We start from the raw sequence: 23,086 nt of genomic DNA, 5'->3' as shown, positions 1-23,086 counted from the left end.
GGAATGCAGTGAAATGACAACATACATGCAAATCGTGTAAGACAAGTTGTTTATTTATTGCAGAATGCCATTTATTGGATACCACTAGTATCTGAAAGTCAAAAACCTGTTTCGCAGCACGCACTAAAACTTAATTTAGAAACTGAGCAACAATGCCTTGTTGTAATGTTTTCAGCTAGACTTAGTTTGACCATGCTCTACTGTACGAGTCTCCATAGATGACTACCTTGGTGGTGGAAGAGAGTTGTACACTTTTCTGCAGTTTTGAGTGCCCCCCAGGGTAAAGCTGCATAATCTTTGTAGTTTAAAAAAGAAGGCTGATCCATATTGAGTATTCCCTCGGCAAACAATGCAAAACATTGATTTCCTGTACACGACCGCAAACAATGCCAATTTGGCCCACTTTTCTCCCGTACAGTTGTATTAGCTGCAGAATGGCAACAGTTGAGGTTAGGACTTGGAGCCTGCCCCTCTTAAGTTTAAAGCCTTTGGAAAGGCGACGTCCGTCTTGTTGCTTGCTTTTGCCGGCTCTGTGATTTCGGAGGTGCATATAAAACATTCCATGGCTGACATTTACGGCGAGGCGAACTAGACAGAGCGGAAAGGAGCAGTGGAGTATGCCCGACGTATATAACTTCTAATAAATCACTTCATAATGTTACAGTCCTCTTCTGTCTCGTTCTAACAGTGGCGATGAATGGAGGGTTTGCCGAAGCATAAGAGGACGAACAGACCAGACGAACTTATAGCTGCAGGAGAGCCTGTGCAGATGGAGCCGCTGTGATCGCCACCAGCAAGGAAAAGAAGGAAAGTGATTCAGGAGTTTTTAGCAGTCCTACAGCATGGCACAAGGCAGTAAGGAGCATGGGGATCTAGCGCATGGCAGCCACTCCTATGATCACGCTAGAGCAAAGAAGCATGTTGAATGTGGGGAATTCCATGGTTTTGGAGGAGGGCAGGAACACAGGAGGATTGAGGTTCACGGCAGGAACTGCGAGACGAGAGCAATTGTTTCAGCTAATTGTTTTAACCTATATATTAACTTGTGTCAGCTTGTTAGTTTACCCTGTTTATTTCCATTATGTTAGTACATTCATTTAGCTTGTTATTTAATCAAGAGAACTGCAGGACATGGTGGCCTCATGGTCTCACTGGAAGAAGATATTTGACACATATCTTGAGCAATAGGAGGCAAGAACTGGGATCTTGAAAGGAAAACAGCGCTATTGCAGAATAACTTGGGGGTTGAAGGACGGTGAATAGTTGAAAGCCTACCAATAGCCCTAGTAGGCAATGGTGCCGGTGACACCCCAGCTATTTACCAAGCAATGGAGCAAGCACTAGAATAACTCTTTTGGCCCCAGTTTAAATGTGGTTACGGAATGCCGCGTTTCTTTTCCCACTGCCATAACATGAATGAGAAAGTGAGCACATGTGTGGCAGCTCTATGTGGCCTGGCCAAGGAGTGTGATTTTTGGATCTCTCGCGGACAATCTCAATTTGTGAGAAGATCAAGCAATGCACCAATGATCAAAAGCTACAAGAGAGACTATTGTTGATTTAAGGACCTTAGTTAAGAGCAAGCCATAACCTTGGCCAGGGTGGCAGAATGATCAGTAGAGTATGCTCAGATCTTGCCCACCGGCAACAAAGCAGAAGTGAACACCTTGCAAAACAAGACATACAAGTATCAGAAGGTTGGACCCAGAAAACTGTTTAGACAGGTAGGACACAAGGGCAAGAATCAGGTGCTGGTAAATCACAGGGCAGAAGGAGGCTTGCTTTGCGTGTAGGAACAAGTGCGCAGTGTGTTTTCGTGGACAAAGGAGTGAAGCACCTATCCTGCGGTCTGCTTTCCAGTTGCTGGAAGTCTGCCAACTATTTCAACTAATTCTACTGGAGGTGGCCCTTAAAAGCCCTATGCTAACGCGCAGTGTGCTTTCGTGGACAAAGGAGTGAAGGACCTAAGCTGTGGTCTGCTTTCCAATGGCTGGAACTCTACCAACTGTTTCAACTAATTCACGTGGAGGTGGTCCTTAAAACCCTATCCTAACGCAGAGCGCGCAGTGTACATAGTGTGTTTTTGTGTTCTCATGGAATATTAGGGCTGACCGAACCTGAGGGCTGTACATCCCTACACTACTGGCTCCCCTCTGCTTAATCTTGCCCACAGCTCCAATTAAGGCACTATGCTCTTAAGCCGATTTAATCATTTGTGCCATCTAGTCTGTGTAGCCTATTGTTTCAGTTCAGTGATTCCCAGAGTTAAGAGTTTAGACCTCCTATTTGTGTGTGTTATTTTCTGGAAGCTGCATCTAGGTGCTATTTGATTAACTGAGGTGGGAGTGTGGCTACTTGTAATTGACTAGTTCCATAGCCCGCCTCTCGGCTCCAATTGTAAGGGGTGTTTCGGTAGTGTGGTGTCTGTAAAGACTTATCCTCCAGCTCCAGAGCCATCCTCCCTGGTGCCGGTTTGCCTCTGGCTTTTCGTGCCGCTCCGAAACGTAACAAAGACATTATCCTTTGGCTAATCACAGTAGATAATGCACCCGTGTAGTGGAGTTCGCCACCTTCCGATGTCCTGCCAAAATTCGGCACTGATCTCGGATCATGACATGTTATTGGCTGTCTCACTTCTGTTACCCGCATTGCCCATCATGTGTCCCAGTGACTTGCTGATCATTAGTGAGTACTGAAGGCTGTATTTCTATCCCTCTGTCACACTCTGAAGAAGCCATCCATCAAAAAGGTCGTGGTCAGGCCACGGCAGCAGCTGGTTTAAAGTCTACATCCACTGCGCGCAAAATAACAGCATTTTACAACATGACGGAAAATACCTTTTTAAAACAGCTAAAATCCGTATTCATTCTATCAAGTAATGTCCGTAATATTACTACATTCAAGCCAACTTGCTTAATGGATGAGTCGACTAGCATGTTGAACTCACCATCTGAAATCTCCGGGATTTAGACTTTCTTCTGCGCCATCGTTGTCTTCCTTAATTTGACTCTAGCTCATACTTCCCTACAATGACTTTCTGCTGCTTTTCAGAACTTAAATGGTAATTCGGATCACCAGATCTGTGATGCACTATTGGAAATTGATCAAGTTTTAAGCATTTTGGTTTCACAATACGAAGGTATGAAAAAAGAAACAAAGACACATTAGGTTTTATTAGAATCGCAGCTTTTTGAATTTGATAATGTAAAACTGTTTCACGTGGCTAAGCCTCTTACTCCTAATTATCTCTGTGACCAGGTAGAGCAAATTAAAGTAAGGGTCAATAACACAAACCATCATAAGGAGTCTGTTGATACGCCCTTACCGATACGCTGAGATCAAGTGACAGTAACTTGCCAGGATGAGGAGGTTCCTATTGTTTTAACATCATTTTCTGTCCCCAAAGATCTTCTTAATAATCCTAATAATATATGTGAGGGTTCACAAAGGGATGCTCGTTTGATTAACTTAACCTCCCCATACCACACATTCAGTTGTGGTAGATTTAACCTCCGATCCTCCTCTAACCTTAACATGTGTGAAGTTGACAAAGCCACTCCTGCCTTTTTTCAAAAACCAAATGATACCGCAATAAGTGTCATTCCTCTAGACGGTGTGGATCCCCAGGACAATGGTACGAACATAGAAAGAAAACTCCTACATAAAAAAGCAAACAAAAATAAAAACATGCTGATAAATGAAAGAAAATAGACTAATATCTAAATCCTTTTTGCATTCTATCATAAGGAATTCCTTAATTAAGAACTGTTTTAAAAAAAACTCTAATTGGACCGGCATATCCGATGATGTATTGCAGTGGGACAGTGTGGGCATTTGAGCCTCCAAACCCCATCAGTCTGGAAATTCTACTCATTCTACAACATCACAGATATCTTTAACAGGTCTGTCAGCCGATTCGCCTGCTTTGAAAGTTCAACCAGCTAGTATTTCTCGACCAAGTGATAAACTGATTTACCTCGGGTGGGAAGTTTAGCTGATCTCATTACTAATCAAACTCAGTTGAATGGCCATAATGCACATAACCCCATCTCTGGTACTACTCCGGTGATGGCGAATCCTGTTATTGTGGCTAGAGACAACAATATTGTAAATCCTGCTATTGGCGGTATCCTAGTGACAGTCAATTTACGTGCCGTAGCTCCTGGTAATAGGACTCGAGGGACTCTTCACAACTCTCCTAATATTCCTGATTGGACAACCCAATGGCTTCTACCATCAGTTATAACTGAAGCTGCTACAAGAAACATACAAGCTGTCCTCCAGAGGAACTGTACCTACATGCAACTTTCTTCTGATTCAGATATTTCAAGACAACCAAAGCAAAATATAAAACATATATTTTCCGCAAGCCCAGTTTCCACCTCTGACATCGAAAGGACGAATACCGATACTGGGCCTCACAGTTTACCCAAAGAATCAGCTCAAAGTGCACTCGGGGGTCATGCTCGGACTCACTTGGGGCACACCATCACAATCCGTCTGCTCCTGCTGATAATCAGGCTGGCCTGCCATTTCGTCCTTTGATTAAACAAACTGATCCCCAGCAGCTGGACCTTCAGCTGTTGTTGGAAAGTGTCCTGCCAAGAAACCAGAAATGTTAATTTGAACCGCACCAACATTCTGAGACTATTCCACCTAATTACGTCACTAAATGCTTTAATCAGCGAGGATATAAATCGATTTTACGGACCACTCTCGAACGGACAGGGCTATCATATTCCTAAAATAAAGCATTTTACAAGATTTATTACTGAACGAAATACAAGCAATTAGGACCTTTGGTTTTGACCTTTCTTATTACAACATCTGCAGTCCTATGGGGGGCCAGTTGTCGGTTCGAGGTGTGAGAAACCAGAAGGTGTCTCATCCAGGTGGCCAGGACATGGCCCTCACTTTAGAATCCTGTTCCTGGGAGTGGACCAGTGCGGGAGGATCCCCTGGGTGAGGGGTCTTTGGGGAGCAGGAGTGGGACACCGGATGGCAAGATGCAGTACCCCTCTGTTCCCTACAACACCTTTGCCCCATCCTGGCCAGTAGGATATTTGAAAACTCTACCCCCCACCACACCCCCACTTTTCCTGCATGAACACATTCACACAGACAGCCCGCTCTGGGAGAAACCAGCCTCACACCTGAGCCGTGTACCTGACAGGTCCTGCTACTATGGTCGGACGAAGTCAGGCCATTACTCACAATATATCACACCTCAATTCCATTAAAGATCCCCACACAGATAAAAGGTGGAGCACGAGAGCACACTGGGAGCGAGGCAAAGCACATGAAGGAATGGCAGTTTCGAGTTGGCAGCTGAACGAGGAGAGAAAGACGGGAAACCAAGAAGGGTTTGCAAAGAGGAAAATACCCTTGACCTTTTCGGCTAGAAACCGTTACTTTTAAGAAACCTTCGAAGCATAAAGCATAAGGCCAGAAAACCAGATTGAAGAATCCTGCATTGTGTGTTGGAGATACCGAAGGCCCTCCCGCGTAACCGACCAAGGTGGAGAGGAGCAGCAGCCGCCGGAGTATCGTCCTTGGCTCCAAGAACAAAGAAGCATTGAAGAGATCAACAGAGCCGGTGAGTTGGGAAACGCGATGCAAGACCGGTTTGTGTTGAATTCAAGGTACAAGCAGCAACATTGTATAACAAGTGCTGGAACGAACATTGTTAAACGTGTGTGATGAAAGACGCGAGTAATTCTAAACTGCTGATGAATGTTTGAACTTGAAAAGGAAAGATACGATACCATTAACAGAGTGGCCCGGTACCGTGAGTGTGCTAAATCGAAGGTCTCTGTAAGGTATCCCACCGATGAAGCCAAAAGATTGATGAGAATATTGTATGAAATTAATCTAAGTGGTCCTGCGAGGGTTTAAGCAATACCCATTGCACATTTGAAAGTCTTCGATTTTGATATCAACAGGATCCGAGCCCGATTGAGGGAGACCAAGAATAAACATTGTGGTACAAAGTGATCCAAGCCTGAAGGAGGAAGACCCATGATGAATACTGGAAGCGAGAACTTGTGCATGTGAAGAGCCTAATAGTAATGCAACTTTGATATTTGTTTGTTACGACAGACCCTCTGCAGTAAGAGACTGTTATTGGAAAAGAGACTTTGGCAGAAGGCCCTGATGTCTACGCTTTGGACTGTGTCCTTGTGGCACAGAAGCCAGAGTGTTTGCGAAGCTCGAACTTGCCGCCTTGCCCCGTTCTGAAAATGTGGGGAAGGTAAGCCAACTGCTCAAGCGTCCTGACATTTCTTGAACACTTTTCTTTGTTGCATACTTTACTGTCCCACACCCTATCGTATTTAGAAGTTAGGATTGATTTTGACAGATCCTCGACTAGGACTGCGTTATTATTTGATGGCCGTAGCTTGCTGATAGGCGTTTAATCTACCCATTGAAGTTCATTAAACACCCTTAAACTGAGATCACTTGTATCGGTCTTCCTTGTTTGAAACCATGCCTTCCTTACAGAGGTCAGACTGGGCGGTCTCCAAGAGGAGTGATTGCCTCCCTGAGATGAGCCAATGACTACTCTAGACCACATAACCTGTGCTTATGAATTTTCTACCATCCTGTGATCAACATCAAGACTGGCCTTGGTTGTCAAGGGCACCCTCTACACCAGGGAATTTCAACTCAGGACAATTTCCCTAACCCTCAAGTTTCAGACATGGAGGGAACATTGTTACCTTGGAACACTAGAGGACATTCTTCCCTAAAGACAAATCCAATAGTTGGACAGTTGTTAAAAAATCGGCATTTAATCTCCCTTCAGGAAACATGTCCTACATTTGATGGCTACTTGTCATCTTTTCAATCTGCAAAAAAGGGCACGTTTGGCTGCCTCATCGGCTGTGTGTTTACATTGGTCTGCTCATGTTGGTATTTAAATCTAGTATCCTCTCTGGAAGTTGCATTTGGTGTATTGGGAACCAATGTTAGATTATTAGTGGGCACTAGTATTGACATTCTGATTCTCAATATTTACTGGCACTCTGGTATCGGACTCCTTGGTAAGTTTTTGGAAAACAGATCGGCATATATCACTTAATGGCAGGTGATAAATCGTAGTGGTAAGTTCATCACATTGGGGGACCTAAATTCCTGTTGTCTATCCACAAGTTTATGGACCTTCCTTGCCTGGCTGTAGGGAAAAAACATCATGGTCTGATCTGGAGGCATACCTTGGAAGGTGTGGGTTTAGCCATGTTGAACGGCTCCATTATTTGTGACGTTCCAGATAGTTACACCTGGACAAATGGTACGGCACAATCGACTTTTGATTACATCTTTGTTAGCATGGGCTTGTATGACAGATGTAATCATCTTTTCACTGTCCCAAATATCTACAGTGATCATAGCTATTTGATGGCTGCTTTTGGTTTTGACTTGCTAGTTAGTGAGCAGCCATTTTTCTCTGCACCAAAATTAATAAATCCTGCCGGAAATCATGTTAGCTGGAATAACAGCACTATTAGTAATGTTTAATGCAGCTGCCTCTGCCTGTTTGACTCATTCCACAAAGGATTGGCAGTATTCCACCTTTAAAGTGGACAATTATGGTGAGCACCTTTTATCCCAAAGCCTATGTAAATTGAAAGGAAGTCCTGGGTCCTCCACAAGGCACCTAAATGTGTGTTGACCTGAATGTGGTGAACCGCAAAAAGTACTTGCGCCAGCAGCTCACAACAGTCGGATCAGACATGTCCATTTGTTTTTTCTCCAGGGGTCTGCTAATTAAAAAAGCCAAACAGGCTCACCAAAAGTGGGTGAAAAATAACCGCATTCTAATGTATCAATGAGATGCAGAAATGTTTTTGTCTATTTTGAGGAACAACAATGTGTGTTCATTTTGGAATCTGATGAATGATCTCGAACGATCGCAGCTTGAGCATAGAGTCTTTTCAGTGTAAGAACCTCAATTGGTTACTCATTTTGGTGAGGTATTTTATACCCAAATAGTCACTACCGCAAATACACCCTGTGCAATTGAAACATTGCCATGCGCTTGGTCTATGAATATCGATAAAGATCAAATTCATGAAACAATACCAAAACTCATTTCTTCGCGGGCCTCTGGCCCCAATAATCTTTCTAATGTATTGTTCAAACATCATCCTGACACTTCGTCTAACATCTTGTATGATTTCTAGCAGTATTGTCACAACCTGCATCTTTCCCAAATCCTGCTCAAAAGCCTATATTCTTCCAATTTTTAAAGGGGTCTCGTTCCGACCCATTACATTTTCATTTTATAGCAATTAGGGACACGGACAGTAAGATTTTTGCCGCTTTACTCCTGCAACATCTCGAAGCTTGGCAAAAGTCTACTAACAGTATCCCACAATGGTAGACCGGCTTTCCGAAACATCATGGGACAACACTAAATGGGTTCATTTTGAAAGCCATTATTGATCAAGTGCAGGAACACAAATATTAATCGGTCTATATGGCCACTATTTACCTCTCTGCAGCATTTGATGCAGTTGACTGAGGTCTCTTATGGGTCAAGTTGCAGGATTGGAGAATCCTGCAAGGACTTTTAAGACTCGTAATTGGATTACACGCTACTTCAAATGTGCAGGTGCTATTAAATAAAGATGGCACACTGTCACGTAGCATTGTAACCACACATGGGTTTAGGCAGGGCTGCATATTATCACCCTGCCTATTCAATTCATATCTATGTGACATTGGCGAATACTTAAATTCTGCAGGCCTCGCCTCTCCAAAGATTGATTAATTAAAATCAATCTGGCTTGAATGCGCAGACAATTTTTTTATTTCTATGTAACCCCCATTGGGTTGCAACATCTCTTGTCTGCGTTTACCAAATTTGCAGAGCTTCACAAATTGAAGATCAATCAAAAGAAAATAAATAATGCAATGAACAAGTAAACAAATAACTAAATCACTTGGCAAATAAATAAAGTGTCCCTGGAAAAAGTGCAGGGTTTTATTTATTTGGGATTACCCGTCTTCGCCAAACAAAGCAAATATCTCGTAAGAAAATGGCTGTGCTCAAGTGGCTTGACCTTAAGTAACCAACTGGTTCGAGTGGTTACTAGATATGGCAAGTATTCGATTCTCCCCTCTCAGAAGTTATGTGAGCAGAAAATAGTTCCCAAGATACTTTATTGTATTGAGCATTTGCTTCTTTGGGTTCTTGAGTTACTTCCTGGTATTGATGCCAAGATGTGTCGGAGGGTTCTCCAACAATCCCCTCTTCCCACGATCCACTACGAACTTGGTCTTTAGTCATTGAAATGCAGAGCACAATGGAAGTTCTTATCTTTTTATTACAAACTATTTGGTCTTCCCCGCTTTCCATCATTATACTGGGAACTTAATAGGGTCATGATTAAAAGAAATGTCACCTCTGTATGTGAAATTGAAGATGTTTGAAATCATCTACTTGTAAATTTGAGTCTCTTTCCAGCTCATCTAAAAGAAAACCCTATGAGGGTTAAAAGATTACTGTATAGACAAGATTGGGCCCTCACGACGGATATGTTTCACTCATACGATCCACTCAAACATTTGAGATTTGATTCTAAATCAGTCTTTGTTGTTGCCCCCTATCTTGCAGTATATCCTCACAGATCGGTAAGGCGTCTTTTTATTAGATTCAGGTGGAACCATGTTTTTGCAAAGGAGACACTGATTCTCTTTAACACGATGCCTGTTAAACAGGCTGTATGTAGGTTCTGTCAAGATGGTAATTGTGTTGAATTCCTTGAACATCTCATATCATCAAACTTCGGCGTCCTTGGAGAAACTTATTTTAGGAGATTTCATCCAATGATGACTACAATGTCATGTGATTACTTTATGCAGTTTTGTTTGACGGGTCGAACTACCTCACAGGTTATAGCAGTGACAGGCTTTTTAAAATCAATTACTTTGGAGTAATACTTTTTTGATGAACATTGTTTTAACTAGTTTTATTCCTATGATTATAACTCTGTTTTAGTTATGGTGAATTTGTTGTTTTAGTCTTATTGAACTCAATATCTGTCTTAGTTTTGTTGAATTGTTTTTTTGTACACAAACCTTTTTTCTCTTTTTTTTTACTTTACTGAACCTGTTTTATTAGTTAAATGTTGTTTAAACCATACAACAATACATTTAGAAAAAAAGAAACCATGACTGCATAGCCAGTAACCCACACTGCCTGGCTAGAGTGGTCACATGCAAGAAGTGCAACAGGAAGGTGCATAGGGCCAAAGTATGCAGAACAAACACAATGCTCATCAAATATTTAGACAAAGAGATGCACAAGAAATTGTTTGCTAATAGCAAAAGTTGATAAGGCTGATATTCTCTTTGGTGAGAAGTTAAAATAAATAGCCAGAGTTAGCGAATGATTGTGGCTTCAGGACCTCACTACACAGTGATATGGGACCTCATGGATGTTGTAAGCCATGACATAAATCTCAGCGCAAATGGGGACATGGCCATTCATTTTATTGAGCCAGTTATGGCAGACATAGAATTCAAGGGGAGGAAATTACTTGGCAAAGCTATATATGTAGCCAGGAAGAGAGCATCCCTTTTGAACTGGTGACACCAGAGAGATTTAAACTTTTGACTTGATCCCAATACAACAGACCCTGTAATGTAAGTAGATAGTGATATTTGTAATGGATTCCCAATGTTTACGGCCCATTCTCACTAAATAATCCTTAAGAAGGGAGCGGCAACTGTGACACACAAAGTAAGACCAGTCCCACTACTGTTGAGGAGACATCTGAAAGAGGATTTAGTAGAACTAAGCGCTAGTGGGGCAATTGAAGAGATAGAAGCAGCAGAATATGTTTCTCTCATGGTACTTGCCAGGAAGCAGGATGGTAACATTAAAATGCATTTGGACCTGTGGTCCCTCAATGGGAATATATGGCTTGATCACAACCCCCTCCCTAGAGTTCAAGAAATTATATCTCTAAATAGGGCAAAATACTTCACCACATGAGTTAAGATGATCATCACTTCCCACATCTGCTAAAATGTCAGGGGTTCTGTTGCATTAAATCTGATCACTTTATCTTTCTTGTAACTAAAAAGGTTTTCACTGATTAGCAAGGGTTTTGTTATGCTATAGTTTCTTCATGCCCCACCAGCCATGACCTGCAGCCGTGCCCACTGTGCATGCTACACCAATACGTTTTCCCCAAAGCCCATTTGTTCATGAGGTTCATCAGGAGGATTTTCTATAATTCATGTATCGTAATTCCGCATTCAGGGAATCCTAATCTTTGTGGACTATCATATCCAGCCACCCCTAATCTAACTAGAAAGACTGTATTTATTATTCAAGAAAAGCCACACAAAATGTTGGGAAATTAGTGTTTTTGCTTAATTACGACACATGAATGACAGAAAATCCTCCTGATGGACCACATGAACAAGTGGTGAAACGCGTGTCTGGTTAATGAAATTGGAAGACTCCATCTCAAAAAAGTTAAATTTCCAGTTTGAGTCAAAATGTTGAGGACTATCCATTTATGAATCAAGATATTTTAATAAATGATAATCTTTCCACATCACCACATGGTTGTTTATGAGGTTATTTTTGTCAAAAAACCAAAATCACATGCAAGAATTACCTAAATCATTTAATCGTCAGGCGCAATTTTCAACCCCAGAAATTATGAGTACAAATTGTGTTATTTTTGTATGTGACTAAAGGTTCCTGGATACAGCACTGCCACTTAAGAAAATTAAAAATGTAACCACCTCATTTACACAAGAAAACGGACATGAATGGTAAACACTTAAGTGCATGACCGATTATTGAATGGTGCCAATTAAAGCACACATTTCAAAAACCCTACTTCTGGCATCCGACCATAATCTTCATAGTAAAAATCCTCAAAATTATTAATATATTTGCTAACACCACTGCATGTCTTTTTAATTTGTCTGAAAGATTCTGCAAATCCAGGGTTTCAAATGGAGGAGAGCTGGGAGTTATTTAGCTCTTGCTTGTAGTCTAGAAGAGCCTGGTTAGCTTGACATCAATAGCTTCCATGAGCTACTTTTGGCTCTCCAGGCCAATGGATGCCGATCAAACACACCCATGTGAATTTCACTCCATGAGTTTCGGACAATATATAAACAAACATTAGGACACATCTGTACGACATTTAAAGCATGAGGGGTCATACATAATGGACAAAATAATATATTTGCATCTTATGGGGGAAGTTAGATTTGCAGAATGCTACGTGCTAGCTCTTCATTCCACAGTGGGAGCTCCTGGTCACTGGTTCATGCTGGATACCCAGGAGCTACTTTAAGCTTCTGCTTATCCAATCTTAGTTTTGATCCGATTCAGCAAATAAACGTTTCGAATGGATTGTGTCCTCCAACGTTTTCCACATCTTTGACATGTAATGTCCACAGCTGTGTACTTCAGACATTTTTTCAGCAGAGCGCGTCAATGGCGTCGGGTCGATGTCCCTCGAAGGCCTCTGTCGAGGGCGACATCACCAGATGTTATAAATAGGTTGCACGGCAGCCGTAGCCTCAGTTCCGTTTTTCCGCAAACGTGTTTGCTTCGGAGACTCGGCACGCCTCGTGTATTCCTCGTGAATATGTCTTCTTCTTCCTCGACCCCTCCGACTCTGTGGTCTGGCTTTAAGACTTGCCAGGACTGCAAGTCTAAGATGTCGATTACGGACCTTCATCGCATTTGTTTATGGTGTCTGGCCGAGAGTCACGACACCGGCGACTGCTCCAAATGGCAGTCGCTGACTGCTAAGGCCTTGTGGGAGCGGGGGAAGTTACAGGTAGGTAGGGGTTCCAAACCCTGTAAGTCCCGTAAAGCTGCTAAGGGAATGTCCACCGACGATTCGAGGGCCGACTCTCCGCGTCGGAAGGAGTCCTGGGGATCTCGGTCCCAGAGTGTTTCCTGCCATTCTTCCTCGTTTTAGCATTCCAGGAATTGCCGTCACTGGTCGCCTTTCCAATCCTCCTCGGAGGATTGCGCCACAAGAAAAGTGGCTTGTCCTACTAAGTCCTCGACTCCGGAGGAATGGGCAGTCTTCAGGGAACAGATGCTGGCAATTTTCCAATCCCAGGGCACTGTTCCGCCCGTGCCTTTGGAAGAAGCTGGCAAGGAACGCTCTCGGTCCGTGGCTCGTGCACCTTCGGGCTCGGGTCCTCGGCGTGATACTCATCGGGAACCTTCGAGGTCCCATTCGGACAAGGTTCAGGTTGTTCACCAGAGACGTGCAGCTTCCAGATCTCGGTCTTTGTCCCCGGCGAGGCCGCAGAAATCTGGTCTCGAGGTTGGCGTCGACTGCGTTGGCACCATGTCCGTCGCATATAGATGTCCAAGCTTTGCCTTCACACCAGCCCTCTGCTCCGTTGTCGTCAACGAAGCCGTTGGTGCCCCTTGACGCCGAAGCCGTAGGCACCCTCGACGCCTTTTGGCCGGAATTTGCCAATGGAGGTCCTTGGTAAAGGAAGGTTACTTCCAAGTCTGTGAGGCCTGTTAAGGATTCCAGACCCTCTTCTGTCCCGAGGCAGGAGTTTTTTCTCCCTCTGGATGATATCTATGAGGATGAGGAGAGGTCAGATTTGGAATTTGACCTTGTTGAGCCTGATGTGGCTCCTGTCTTTTCCGGGGACAGTCAGTTGGAAGAGTTGCATCAATGTTTTCATGATGCCAGTGCTTGGACACTTCTCCTGAGATGGAGTTTGGCAGACCTGAGCCTGGGGCTCATGCGGCGTCATCCTGATGGTTAGGGTCACTGAGTATCTTGGTTGGTTTAGTCGTCTGGAAGCTTTTGTTCAGGATGACTTAACTGATATTTTGGATCAAGGTCCGTCCTCGGACCTGGTGTTACCTTTTCATTTGCCGCTGCAGAAAGGGTGGCAGCTGCTTGGCAGACTCCGGCGGTTGACAAGTCGTTAACTAAAAAATGCAGCCCTTACAGTAGCGACCCCAGCTACCTTTCCTCTCACCTCACTCCCGGGAGTTTGGTGGTTCATGCAGCTACGGCCACCTCGAGGCAGGCTGCGTACCCTACCATCCCTCCTGATAGGGACGACAAACGCTTCGATGGTTGGGCACGCAAGGTGTTTTCTGCAGGGAGTATGGCGCTGAAGTCGGCCAACTCCACTTGTGCCTTAGCAAGATTTTCACACACTCTGTGGAATTATGTTTCTATTGCGGCTGAGCATATTCCCGAAGGGGAAGAAAGGGATGGGTTCCTTGCTCTCGTGCAAGATGGCAAGGGTGCCATGTGTGAATCCCTTCAGTTGGGAATGGACACGGCTGACAGTGTTAGCCTGTCCATGGCTGCGAGCACCGTTATACGCAGGTTTTCGTGGTTGCTGAAGACGGGTTTTGCTCCAGATGAGCAAGCCAGTCTTTTGAACATGCCCTTTGATGCCATGCATTTGTTTGGCAGCAAGGCTGACGAGAGCCTTGAGAGGTTACAGACCTCAAAATCTGCGGCTAAATCTTTGAGCGCAGCTGTGCGTCAACCTCTGTCTTTTCATACTAGGGGACAGGAGTGGAGGGGAGGTTCCTTTTGTTACTTCTCCTCTTTTGGTAGGATGAGAGGAGCCGCCAGTCAAAGGGGTCAGTGAAAAAAAACCCATGGTGGTCAGGGAAATAGGGGTGCCAAAGCCGCTCAAGCAGCTGCCTCCTTGCCTTCAGGCGCTGCCGCAGCCGCTCCAAAACAATCATGAGGCCATGTTCCATTGTTCGCTAGTTGGGGGCTGACTGTCTCAGCATCTCGAAGAATGGCAAGCTATTACTTCGGATGCGTGAGTTCTGGATACAATAGGCCACGGCTACTGCCTTCCCTTCCTAAAGAGGCCTCATTACAATCCACTGGGGACTGTCTCTTTGAAGCTTCCAGATCCACTTCTTGTGCAGGAAATCTTGACCCTGCTGGGGAAAGGCGCTATAGAACTAGTGCATGTAGCGGAGAGGAACAAGGGATGGCATTCCCCATATTTTTTGATTCCAAAGAAAGACGGGGGATTGAGACCCATCTTGGACTTGCGTTGGTTGAACAAACTTCTCAGGAAGGTCAAGTTCAAGATGGTCACTCTTTCTCAAGTCCTCCAGGCCCTTCGACTTCAGGATTGGTTGGTGTCTCTGAACCTACAGGATGCTTACTTTCATGTGCCAATTCATCCAAAGCACAGAAAGTACCTGAGGTTTGGGGCTGGCAGCTCACACTTTCCGTTTCAGGTCCTGCCATTCGGATTGACCTCCGCCCAGAGGGTCTTCCCCATGCTAATGGTGGTGGTGGTGGCGTATCTCAGGCAAGGGGGGATTCACGTCTATGACTGGCTGATCCGTGAGCGTTCTCCTGAGCAAGCGATGGATCATCTCAGTCTCACCTGCCGCTTCCTCCACACCCTGGGCTTCTCTCTCAATTTCAAGAAGTCGCACCTGACACCTTCCCAACAGCTCCAGTACATCGGGCTGTGTTGGACACGTCCTTGGGGAAGTGCTCGCCTCCCAAGGTGAGGGCTCATCACATTGTGCAGATGGTGGACAAATTTCAACATGCCCAGCGTCTCCCGGCTTTCAAATTCTTAAGGTTGTTCGGCCTCATGGCATCCTGGATATTTCTGGTGCCAGAGGCCAGGCTGCCGATGATATCCTTACAATGGGTCCTCAAGATGCAGTGGTCCCAATTCTCAGGCAAGATGTCGCATCCCGTTCAGATTCCACTATGTCTCCCAGGATCATCTGTGGTGGGCTAACCAGGGGAACCTGATGAAGGGGGAGCCGTTTTGGCAACCAATGCCGGAGGTGACAGTAGTGACAGACGCTTCCCTCACAGAATGCGGAGCTCATGCCGACAATTTGTCCGCCAGCGGTCGTTGGTCTCTGTCGGAGACCAAACTCCACATCAACCTGTTAGAGCTGAGGACCAAGAGGCTGGCCCTGAAGACTTTTCTGCTATCTGTGCGGGGGAAGAGTGTCCTGATCATGACGGACAACACATTGGTCCATCTGCCCTCCATGCCATCTTCCCTACTGAGAGAATCTTCTCTCGCACGAGGGAGGTTGGGGTTCTCCATCCAAAGGTCAAGACTCTTAACCTTCACGCTTCGTATCTGAAAGGTTGAGATATAAGGATTGGGGACCTCCCGGATGACGTGGTGGAGGTGTTGCTTTTGGCCAGGCAGCTGACAACAAATTCCCTGTACTGTTGCAGTTGGCGTAAGTTTTGCGACTTGTGCAGAGGACACAATGTCAATCCTTTTCAGTGTTCCATTCCCATGGTTCTGTCTTTCGTGCTTTCTTTGGCTCACAGGGGTCTTCGAGTAGGTACCATTAAAGGTTATCTGGCAATGCTGTCTATCTATCTATCTTCAAGCGCTCATCTGAAGAATGTTCTTATTTTAAGATTCCTTTGATTTCCCAATTTCTTAAAGGGCTCACTAATGTGTTCCCACTGTCCCCGTTTCAGGTGCCGTTTATGGGATTTGAATTTGGTCTTGAAATTCCTCATGGGTGCTCCACTTGAACCTTTGCACTCTTGTCCTTTTGAGACTGTCGTCTTTCAAGACTTTTTTTTGGTTGCGGTTACATCTGCTCGCAGAGTGAGTGAATTGAAGGCACTTTCATCTAAGCCTGTGTTCCACAAGGATAGGGTTGTACTGAGGGTACGTCCATCCTTTCTACCTAAGGTAGTGTCTGAGTTTCATTTAAGCCAGAAAGTGGTACTTCCTGCTTTCTATTCTCCTCCTCCTCATACTGCCTCATACTGGTAAGCGACTCTATGAGCTTTTATATTTCTAGGATGCCCAGGGTCAGAGTGGACAATCAACTCTTTGTGGGGTACGCTGGACACTGAATGGGCCAGGCTGTTACCAAACAGACCTTGTCCAGGTGGATTATCCTCACCATTAATATATGTTACAGATTGGCAGGCAAGGACCCTCCTGAAGGGTTGTGCGCTCATTCCACTAGGGGCGTGGCCACTTCCACAGCCCTGCAGCGGGGAGTTCCCATTAGGAATATTAGGGACTCAGCGACATGGGCTTCTATCCACACCTTTCTCAAACATTACTCTCTGGATACGCGCCATGGTCAAGACATGGCCTTTGGTAAGGCAGTTCTTTATTCTGCCATCTGATTGGGTCTTTAAAATTCTTTTCCCTCGTCCATTTTCTGGTGCTGCTTTGGGAGTCTGTCAAAGATGTGGAATATGTTGGAGGACACAATCCATTCGAAAAACAAGTTACTTACCAACTGGTAACGTTCTTTCGACTGGATGTTCCTCCAACGTATTCCACATCACCCTCTCAGCCTGCCCCTCTGGAGAATTTCCTATGCTATTGCAGCTTACGTTCCCTCAAGGCTATGTGCAGTCAAGCTGGCATTGTGTACAAGCATGTCACACGTTATGGAGGAAAAAAATAAGCAGAGGCTAAGCGAGCCGTTCGTCCTATTTATAACGTCCAGTGACGTCGCCCTCGATGGAGGCCTTCGAGGGACATCGACCCGGCGCCATCAACGCAGGACACCCTCTGCTGAAAACATTTCCGAAGTAAACCGCTGTGGACATTAGATGTCAAAGATGTGGAATACGTTGGAGGAACATCCAGTCGAAAGAACGTTACCAATTGGTAAGTAACTTGTTCTTCTATTTGTGGAAAAAAAGATTTGTTCATCTCTGCTGCCTAGTTATAATGTGACACAAGTGTTGGCACTGGCTGGTGGTAACTTTTTTAGATATCATTACATTGGAATTGGTAACATTGCCTTTGAGGGTGCTGCAGATCGCTTGGGCATTTGCTATCTAAGCTGCCATTGACAAGTCAAGCAAATATGGTTTGGATTTTACAACTCAATTTGAAGTGTCCTATTTAATATTGCTCATCAAGAAGCTGCAGAATCAATTCCTAAAAACACCAGTCTAGACATTATCAGAGGTTATAAGGTAATTGTAGCTCAAGATATTTTCAATTTGTTGTCTGTCTGCTGTTGCACTCCCAGCTGAGATAACAGAGTAACTAGATTAGAAGCAGCTAGTCTGATCTCTAATGAAAATAAATCAAAAGTTCTGTAAATCTGGGCACTACATTTTAGTATGTGACACACTTACAGTAGAGAAACTCAACTTTAGATTCGTTAGGCAGTAATAATCAAAATGAAATGTGTTGCAAATGTACTTCCTAAAGAACAATTCTCATTTTTACTGGGTCTGTTGATCACACTCGCCAGAAAACTGATATTTGGCTAGCACTGCCCCTTGATGTCTGTTGCTCCAGGTGTATTTTGACCATAAGAAAAATCATTTGTGTTTTTGTATTTGCACAGATCATGGAAAGGATAATGGATCTGCCCACCTTACTACGACACGCTTTCAGAGAGATGTTTTCAGTCGGAGGGCTCTTCTGGATGTTTCGGATCAGAATTGTCATCTGTCTTGTGGGTGCCTTCCTCTATTTGGCCTCACCCCTGGACATCATTCCTGAGGCCCTATTTGGGATCCTGGGGTTTCTGGATGATTTCTTTGTCATCTTTTTGCTATTGATCTATATCTCGATCATGTATAGGGAAGTGGTGACCCAGAGGCTGTACAGGTGAAAAGACCGTAAGTGACGTAGTGGAGGAATGGGACAGCAAGTCACACAAAAAGCAATGGCAACATTGTACTTGAATGCAAAGCAATTATCTCTGTTTACAGTTTTATGAATTCATGAGCTACAATATTTTTATAACTTTTTGGGGAAAAGACTTGTTAATGTATAACTGGAAGCAAAGTATATTTTTGAGACTGGGGAGTTTGTTCGATCTTGGCATTTAACATTTTCTTCTGACAGTCAATATACATCCCACCCCCTCTAACTGATCCCAGTCACACAAGCAGATTGACACAATTATCTCTCCCCGAGCCATAGGAATCTTTCTAAGCTAAGTCTACAGCGAAAAAAGAGTCTGCAAAGCTGGATTCAATTTGAGTTTCATTAGATAGAAGTGGGTGGGGAAGAAAGTCCACATGCCAAAGCCAGAGTCCCACAGCTCGACGTGTATGAAAGCCTAATGCCCATCATGTCAAGGTTTCATTTAGTGCATGGAGTTCACCTATGACAACTCCAGAACATGCCCGTACGATGGTGTATAGATGTGGTAAACTAGGATATGAATGTGGCAACACAATTCTAAAAATAAAAAGCTGCATTTCGCTTTGACCTGGATACACTACAGTGTATGTTGCACATGAAGGACATTCACTATGATACACTCTAACATTATCCGTTAAAATGTGTCCGTTATTGAACCCTGAAAAGATGTATCAAAATCATCTCTCTTAAAAATTGAAAGTGTACACTATTCGTTGCAGAATTACTACTGACCATGACCATGATCACAAATTATTAAAAAGTTAATATTATTTTCTTTGACACATTAGTGGTGTTTAGTGGGCAAGTAATTTTGTATCATGATTTCTGTATAAATGTGTTTTGAAAATTGCCTACATCAGTGAATAGCCAGCAAGCTAGTATCAAAGATGGCAGTTAATAGACAACCTGAACATGAAAGTATCATGTGGATTGTGCTCTTTGATGTGTCCTTTCTGCATTCATTGCATCCCTCTACCTCACAATTATGGTGTACATTTGGAGACTACATGATATCTGTTGGACCTGTATCTTGTGCAGCATTTGAAAATACTAGTTATTCTTTTATAATATACATATCCCTCCTTTCTCCACAAGAGCTACGCTTTCTGTCACCTTTCTTGTCATCTAAATACTATTGTCATCTTCTTACTCCTGATTGTAAAGTATTTTTAAACCAGTGTGTCACCCAGTCTAACAAAGTGCATGAGCAAAACATACAGCCCCCCTCTTCCAGCAAACCAAGGCTGTTTATGTTCATTTCCTGGCCACGTCAACTTTAAACTGATGCCTGTCGAGCACAGGGCTGTTTTCTACAACTTTAATTCATTGTGCAAGCTGAAGTTGTCTTGGGTGTCACTAGGGACCCAACGGGAGATTGTAGGTATTCTACTCCTGGATTTGTAAACCAGCCTAAATGCCATATGATCCGTAATCTCTCCTCATCCATACACTGTGGGGATTATATGCTGGTGTCTCGTGCTGATATACCGGGCACCCCCTACTGATCACTCCTGATCGAATGGGCACGTGACAGCCCCTTTGAGGGCAGTGAGTGGGTTTAGACAGCTGTGGAGCTCTCTGCTATTTCTGGGTCCCATTACCTTAAATGCCACCACAGTGAGCTACAGGGCTAATCTGGAACAGAATAACACCCCACGCTCTTGGTTTTTAGGATTGTACTCTTAAACAGACAAAGGCAATATCTTTTTCTATCCCTGTGGGTAAGATAACCAGCCCAACCACAATAGCATTCTCTGCATTGCTGCAGGTCTATGAGCACAACCACTGAACTTGATCCTAAAAGTCTAAGTGAAAGTTCATCTGGCCTATCCTGTGTCATAATTAGTCATCCTCAATCTTGATAAAACTATTACTAATAACCAGTAAAGTTAAGTACCGTCTCTTCTATTTGGTCTTGATGCTTAAATGAAATTCATCTGCCAGTTAGGGCTTACGTTTCTCTGTAACTTGTGTCCCCACGAATGATATATTTCTACAATATTGCTTGCCTCTTTGACTCAAAATGTTTTCACTCTGCTTGTTTTAGTGATTTGTGTATGCTTGTTTGGACTATTAGTGCGTTTCCTGCACTAATCATAATCATTTTGAAATGTCTGCTCCTTCCCTGTAAAGTTCTCTACTGCCTCTGCATGATTCTCTATTCAAAAACTAATTTCTTTACCCCCTCCTTGTGCTTCGGTTCTTCAGGTAATTCTGACACATCATTGGGATGTGCCTACCCAAAGTACATTGCTCATTTGCCTATTCAAAGTATATTGCTCATTAAAAAAAAAGATCATTTAAAAACTGGTATTGCCTTCTGCCCCGCCAAAAATCTACTTAAGCCTTTTAAGATGTTACCTTGTTAAAACGGTGCTGCCATGGCACTTCCTGGCGTATTCGCTTAGATTTCTGCCATTACTAAGTATATAATAAAACGGATATCTCCTGGCTCAGCTTTAAACCTTCTTCTCCCATGCACTCAAGTTAGAAGTGATTATACATTGAAATGAGTGCTTCTCTTCGCCAAGCACTCGGGCAGCCACGTTAAAGTGTTGGATATTTCAAAATATGATGTAAATAGTAGCCGCTATTTGGTGAAAGTATGCAAACTATGCTGGCCTTATCAACTATCGCATATCAAGAGACAAGCTGTCATGGCTTATACTACTCTACTTATCATTGTATGAGTTTTTCTTATTTTTTTTTTTGCTTGCAAGAAACATTTCTTCATTGTCCATGCACAGAAAGAGCAAGCACGCCATCTGGAAAATGAAGTGCATGTCAGGGAGAAGACGTCCGTTTTCGATTTCCTCCATGAATTTCAGTGTTCTTGAAAACCCTGTGTTTTAAACAACTTCATGTTCTAGTCTTGGGTGGACTCAAACGAAGATGGGGTTACTTTGGGCTTGGGGCTATTTCCTTCGTTTCATAGAGAACATTTGATTTTGCAGATCTAAAGAGGCCAGGAACTCATGTTTTTGACACCATGTTTGGTTGCCTTGTAAATTCCAAAGAAAATAGTCCTATTGTAGCGCCAGGATAATGTTGAACAGCTGTCTGTATTCAGTTTGGATAGATGAATGAGCTGACCTATATACGGGTATCGTTTTCTAAAAGTTTGTTCTAGCTCGGTAATCTGTTGGAGCTCCATTTATTCCATTACCAAGTCCTCACTTTACATGACACAGCCATCAGTTTAAATGCACAGAAATATGTTCCTACTTAAGGAGCAGTTTAATATTATTTTTAAATGATCAGATTATTGGTTTACCCGCTGTCACTATGGGACTGTGCTGTCACCCACATGAATGCTGCAGTATTTCTCAGAGGGTTTGTGTTAATGAGGCGTCCCCATTATAGACACTAGTGGCTCAAATATCATGCAAATGGTCATATTTGTGAATCCCTATTGACTTTCTTTGCTGGTTGTAACCTCCTCAAATGTTTTATATTGTGCACCGTAATCTGCAATTTGACTGCATGGAATGAGGCTAGTGAATTTTCGTCGATAACCTGTTTCGTTCCAGGACACATATTTGGAAAAGCCATACATGCTTGTAAAATGAAATATACTGTTTAATTGCTATTTTTCTACCATGCTAGTTTTCAACAACCAAACAAAGCACATTGATATTGATTGTAATAATAAAAACACGTCTGAAACCTTAACGGTGTAAAGACAGTATTGTGCAAGCATCACTGCTTTACTGAGTATGTTCTTGTCTACTGCTGAAAGTATTAAAACTGGATTGACATATGCATCTTAAAGTTTTGTGTCTTATTCATTGCGTGTGCTGCACAGTGTGTGCTGCAAACGTAGGTGGTGTTGAGACGACCTACTAAGATAACCGTTTTGTGTGTACATACTGTGAGAAACCTGAAGGTGTCTCACCCGCTAGTCCCCAGGGATCGGTTATCTAGGTGGCCAGAACAAGGCCATCGCTTTTGGATCCAGTTCCTGTGGGTGAACCAATGCGGGAGGATCACCTGGTAGAATACCTAGGAACTGAACCCCCCTTTTCTCGCCACAAACACTTTCTCACAGACATTTCATTGTGAGCGACAAAGGACTAACACCAGAGCAGTACACCTGACATGTTCTAACACCACGGTCAGTCAAGGTCAGTCATTTACAGATCATTACACACACCTGACTTCCATCACACTTCCCCACACGGATAAAAGGAGAAGCACGAAACCAAACTCTGAGCGAGGCAAATCACACGAGGAAGATGCAGTTCCAAGATGGCAGTTAATTACAAGGAGAAAGACGGCGAGACCGGAGAGGGTTGCAAGAAGGGAAGCACCCTTGACCTATAAAGACAGTTACTTTCAAGAGCCTTGCAAAGTAAGAAACCGAAGACCAGGAACTAAGGCTGATCAAACCTGCACAGTGCCTCAGAGATACCCGGGGCTCTCCCGGGTCAATAACCAAGGCGGG

At 43.6% G+C, this 23,086-nt stretch overlaps 1 protein-coding gene across 2 annotated transcripts in view; it reads left to right on the top strand.

The window, feature by feature from the left end:
• Positions 1-22,406, top strand: part of RNF170 (ring finger protein 170) — an 878,020-nt gene extending 855,614 nt beyond the window's left edge. For both annotated transcript variants that reach the window (XM_069626407.1, XM_069626408.1), the window contains exon 7: positions 18,335-22,406. In XM_069626407.1, the coding sequence (XP_069482508.1) occupies positions 18,335-18,604 (270 nt within the window). In that variant the 3' untranslated portion in view covers positions 18,605-22,406. The remainder of the gene's footprint in view (positions 1-18,334) is intronic.
• Positions 22,407-23,086: the final 680 nt, after the last annotated feature.

This window comes from Ambystoma mexicanum, chromosome 6p, assembly GCF_040938575.1.
Source record: "Ambystoma mexicanum isolate Mex_15411 chromosome 6p, UKY_AmexF1_1, whole genome shotgun sequence".
In the NCBI taxonomy this organism is placed as follows: domain Eukaryota; kingdom Metazoa; phylum Chordata; class Amphibia; order Caudata; family Ambystomatidae; genus Ambystoma; species Ambystoma mexicanum.
The sequence above is the reverse complement of the archived record's forward strand: the minus strand, read 5'-3'. Positions and strand labels throughout refer to the sequence as shown.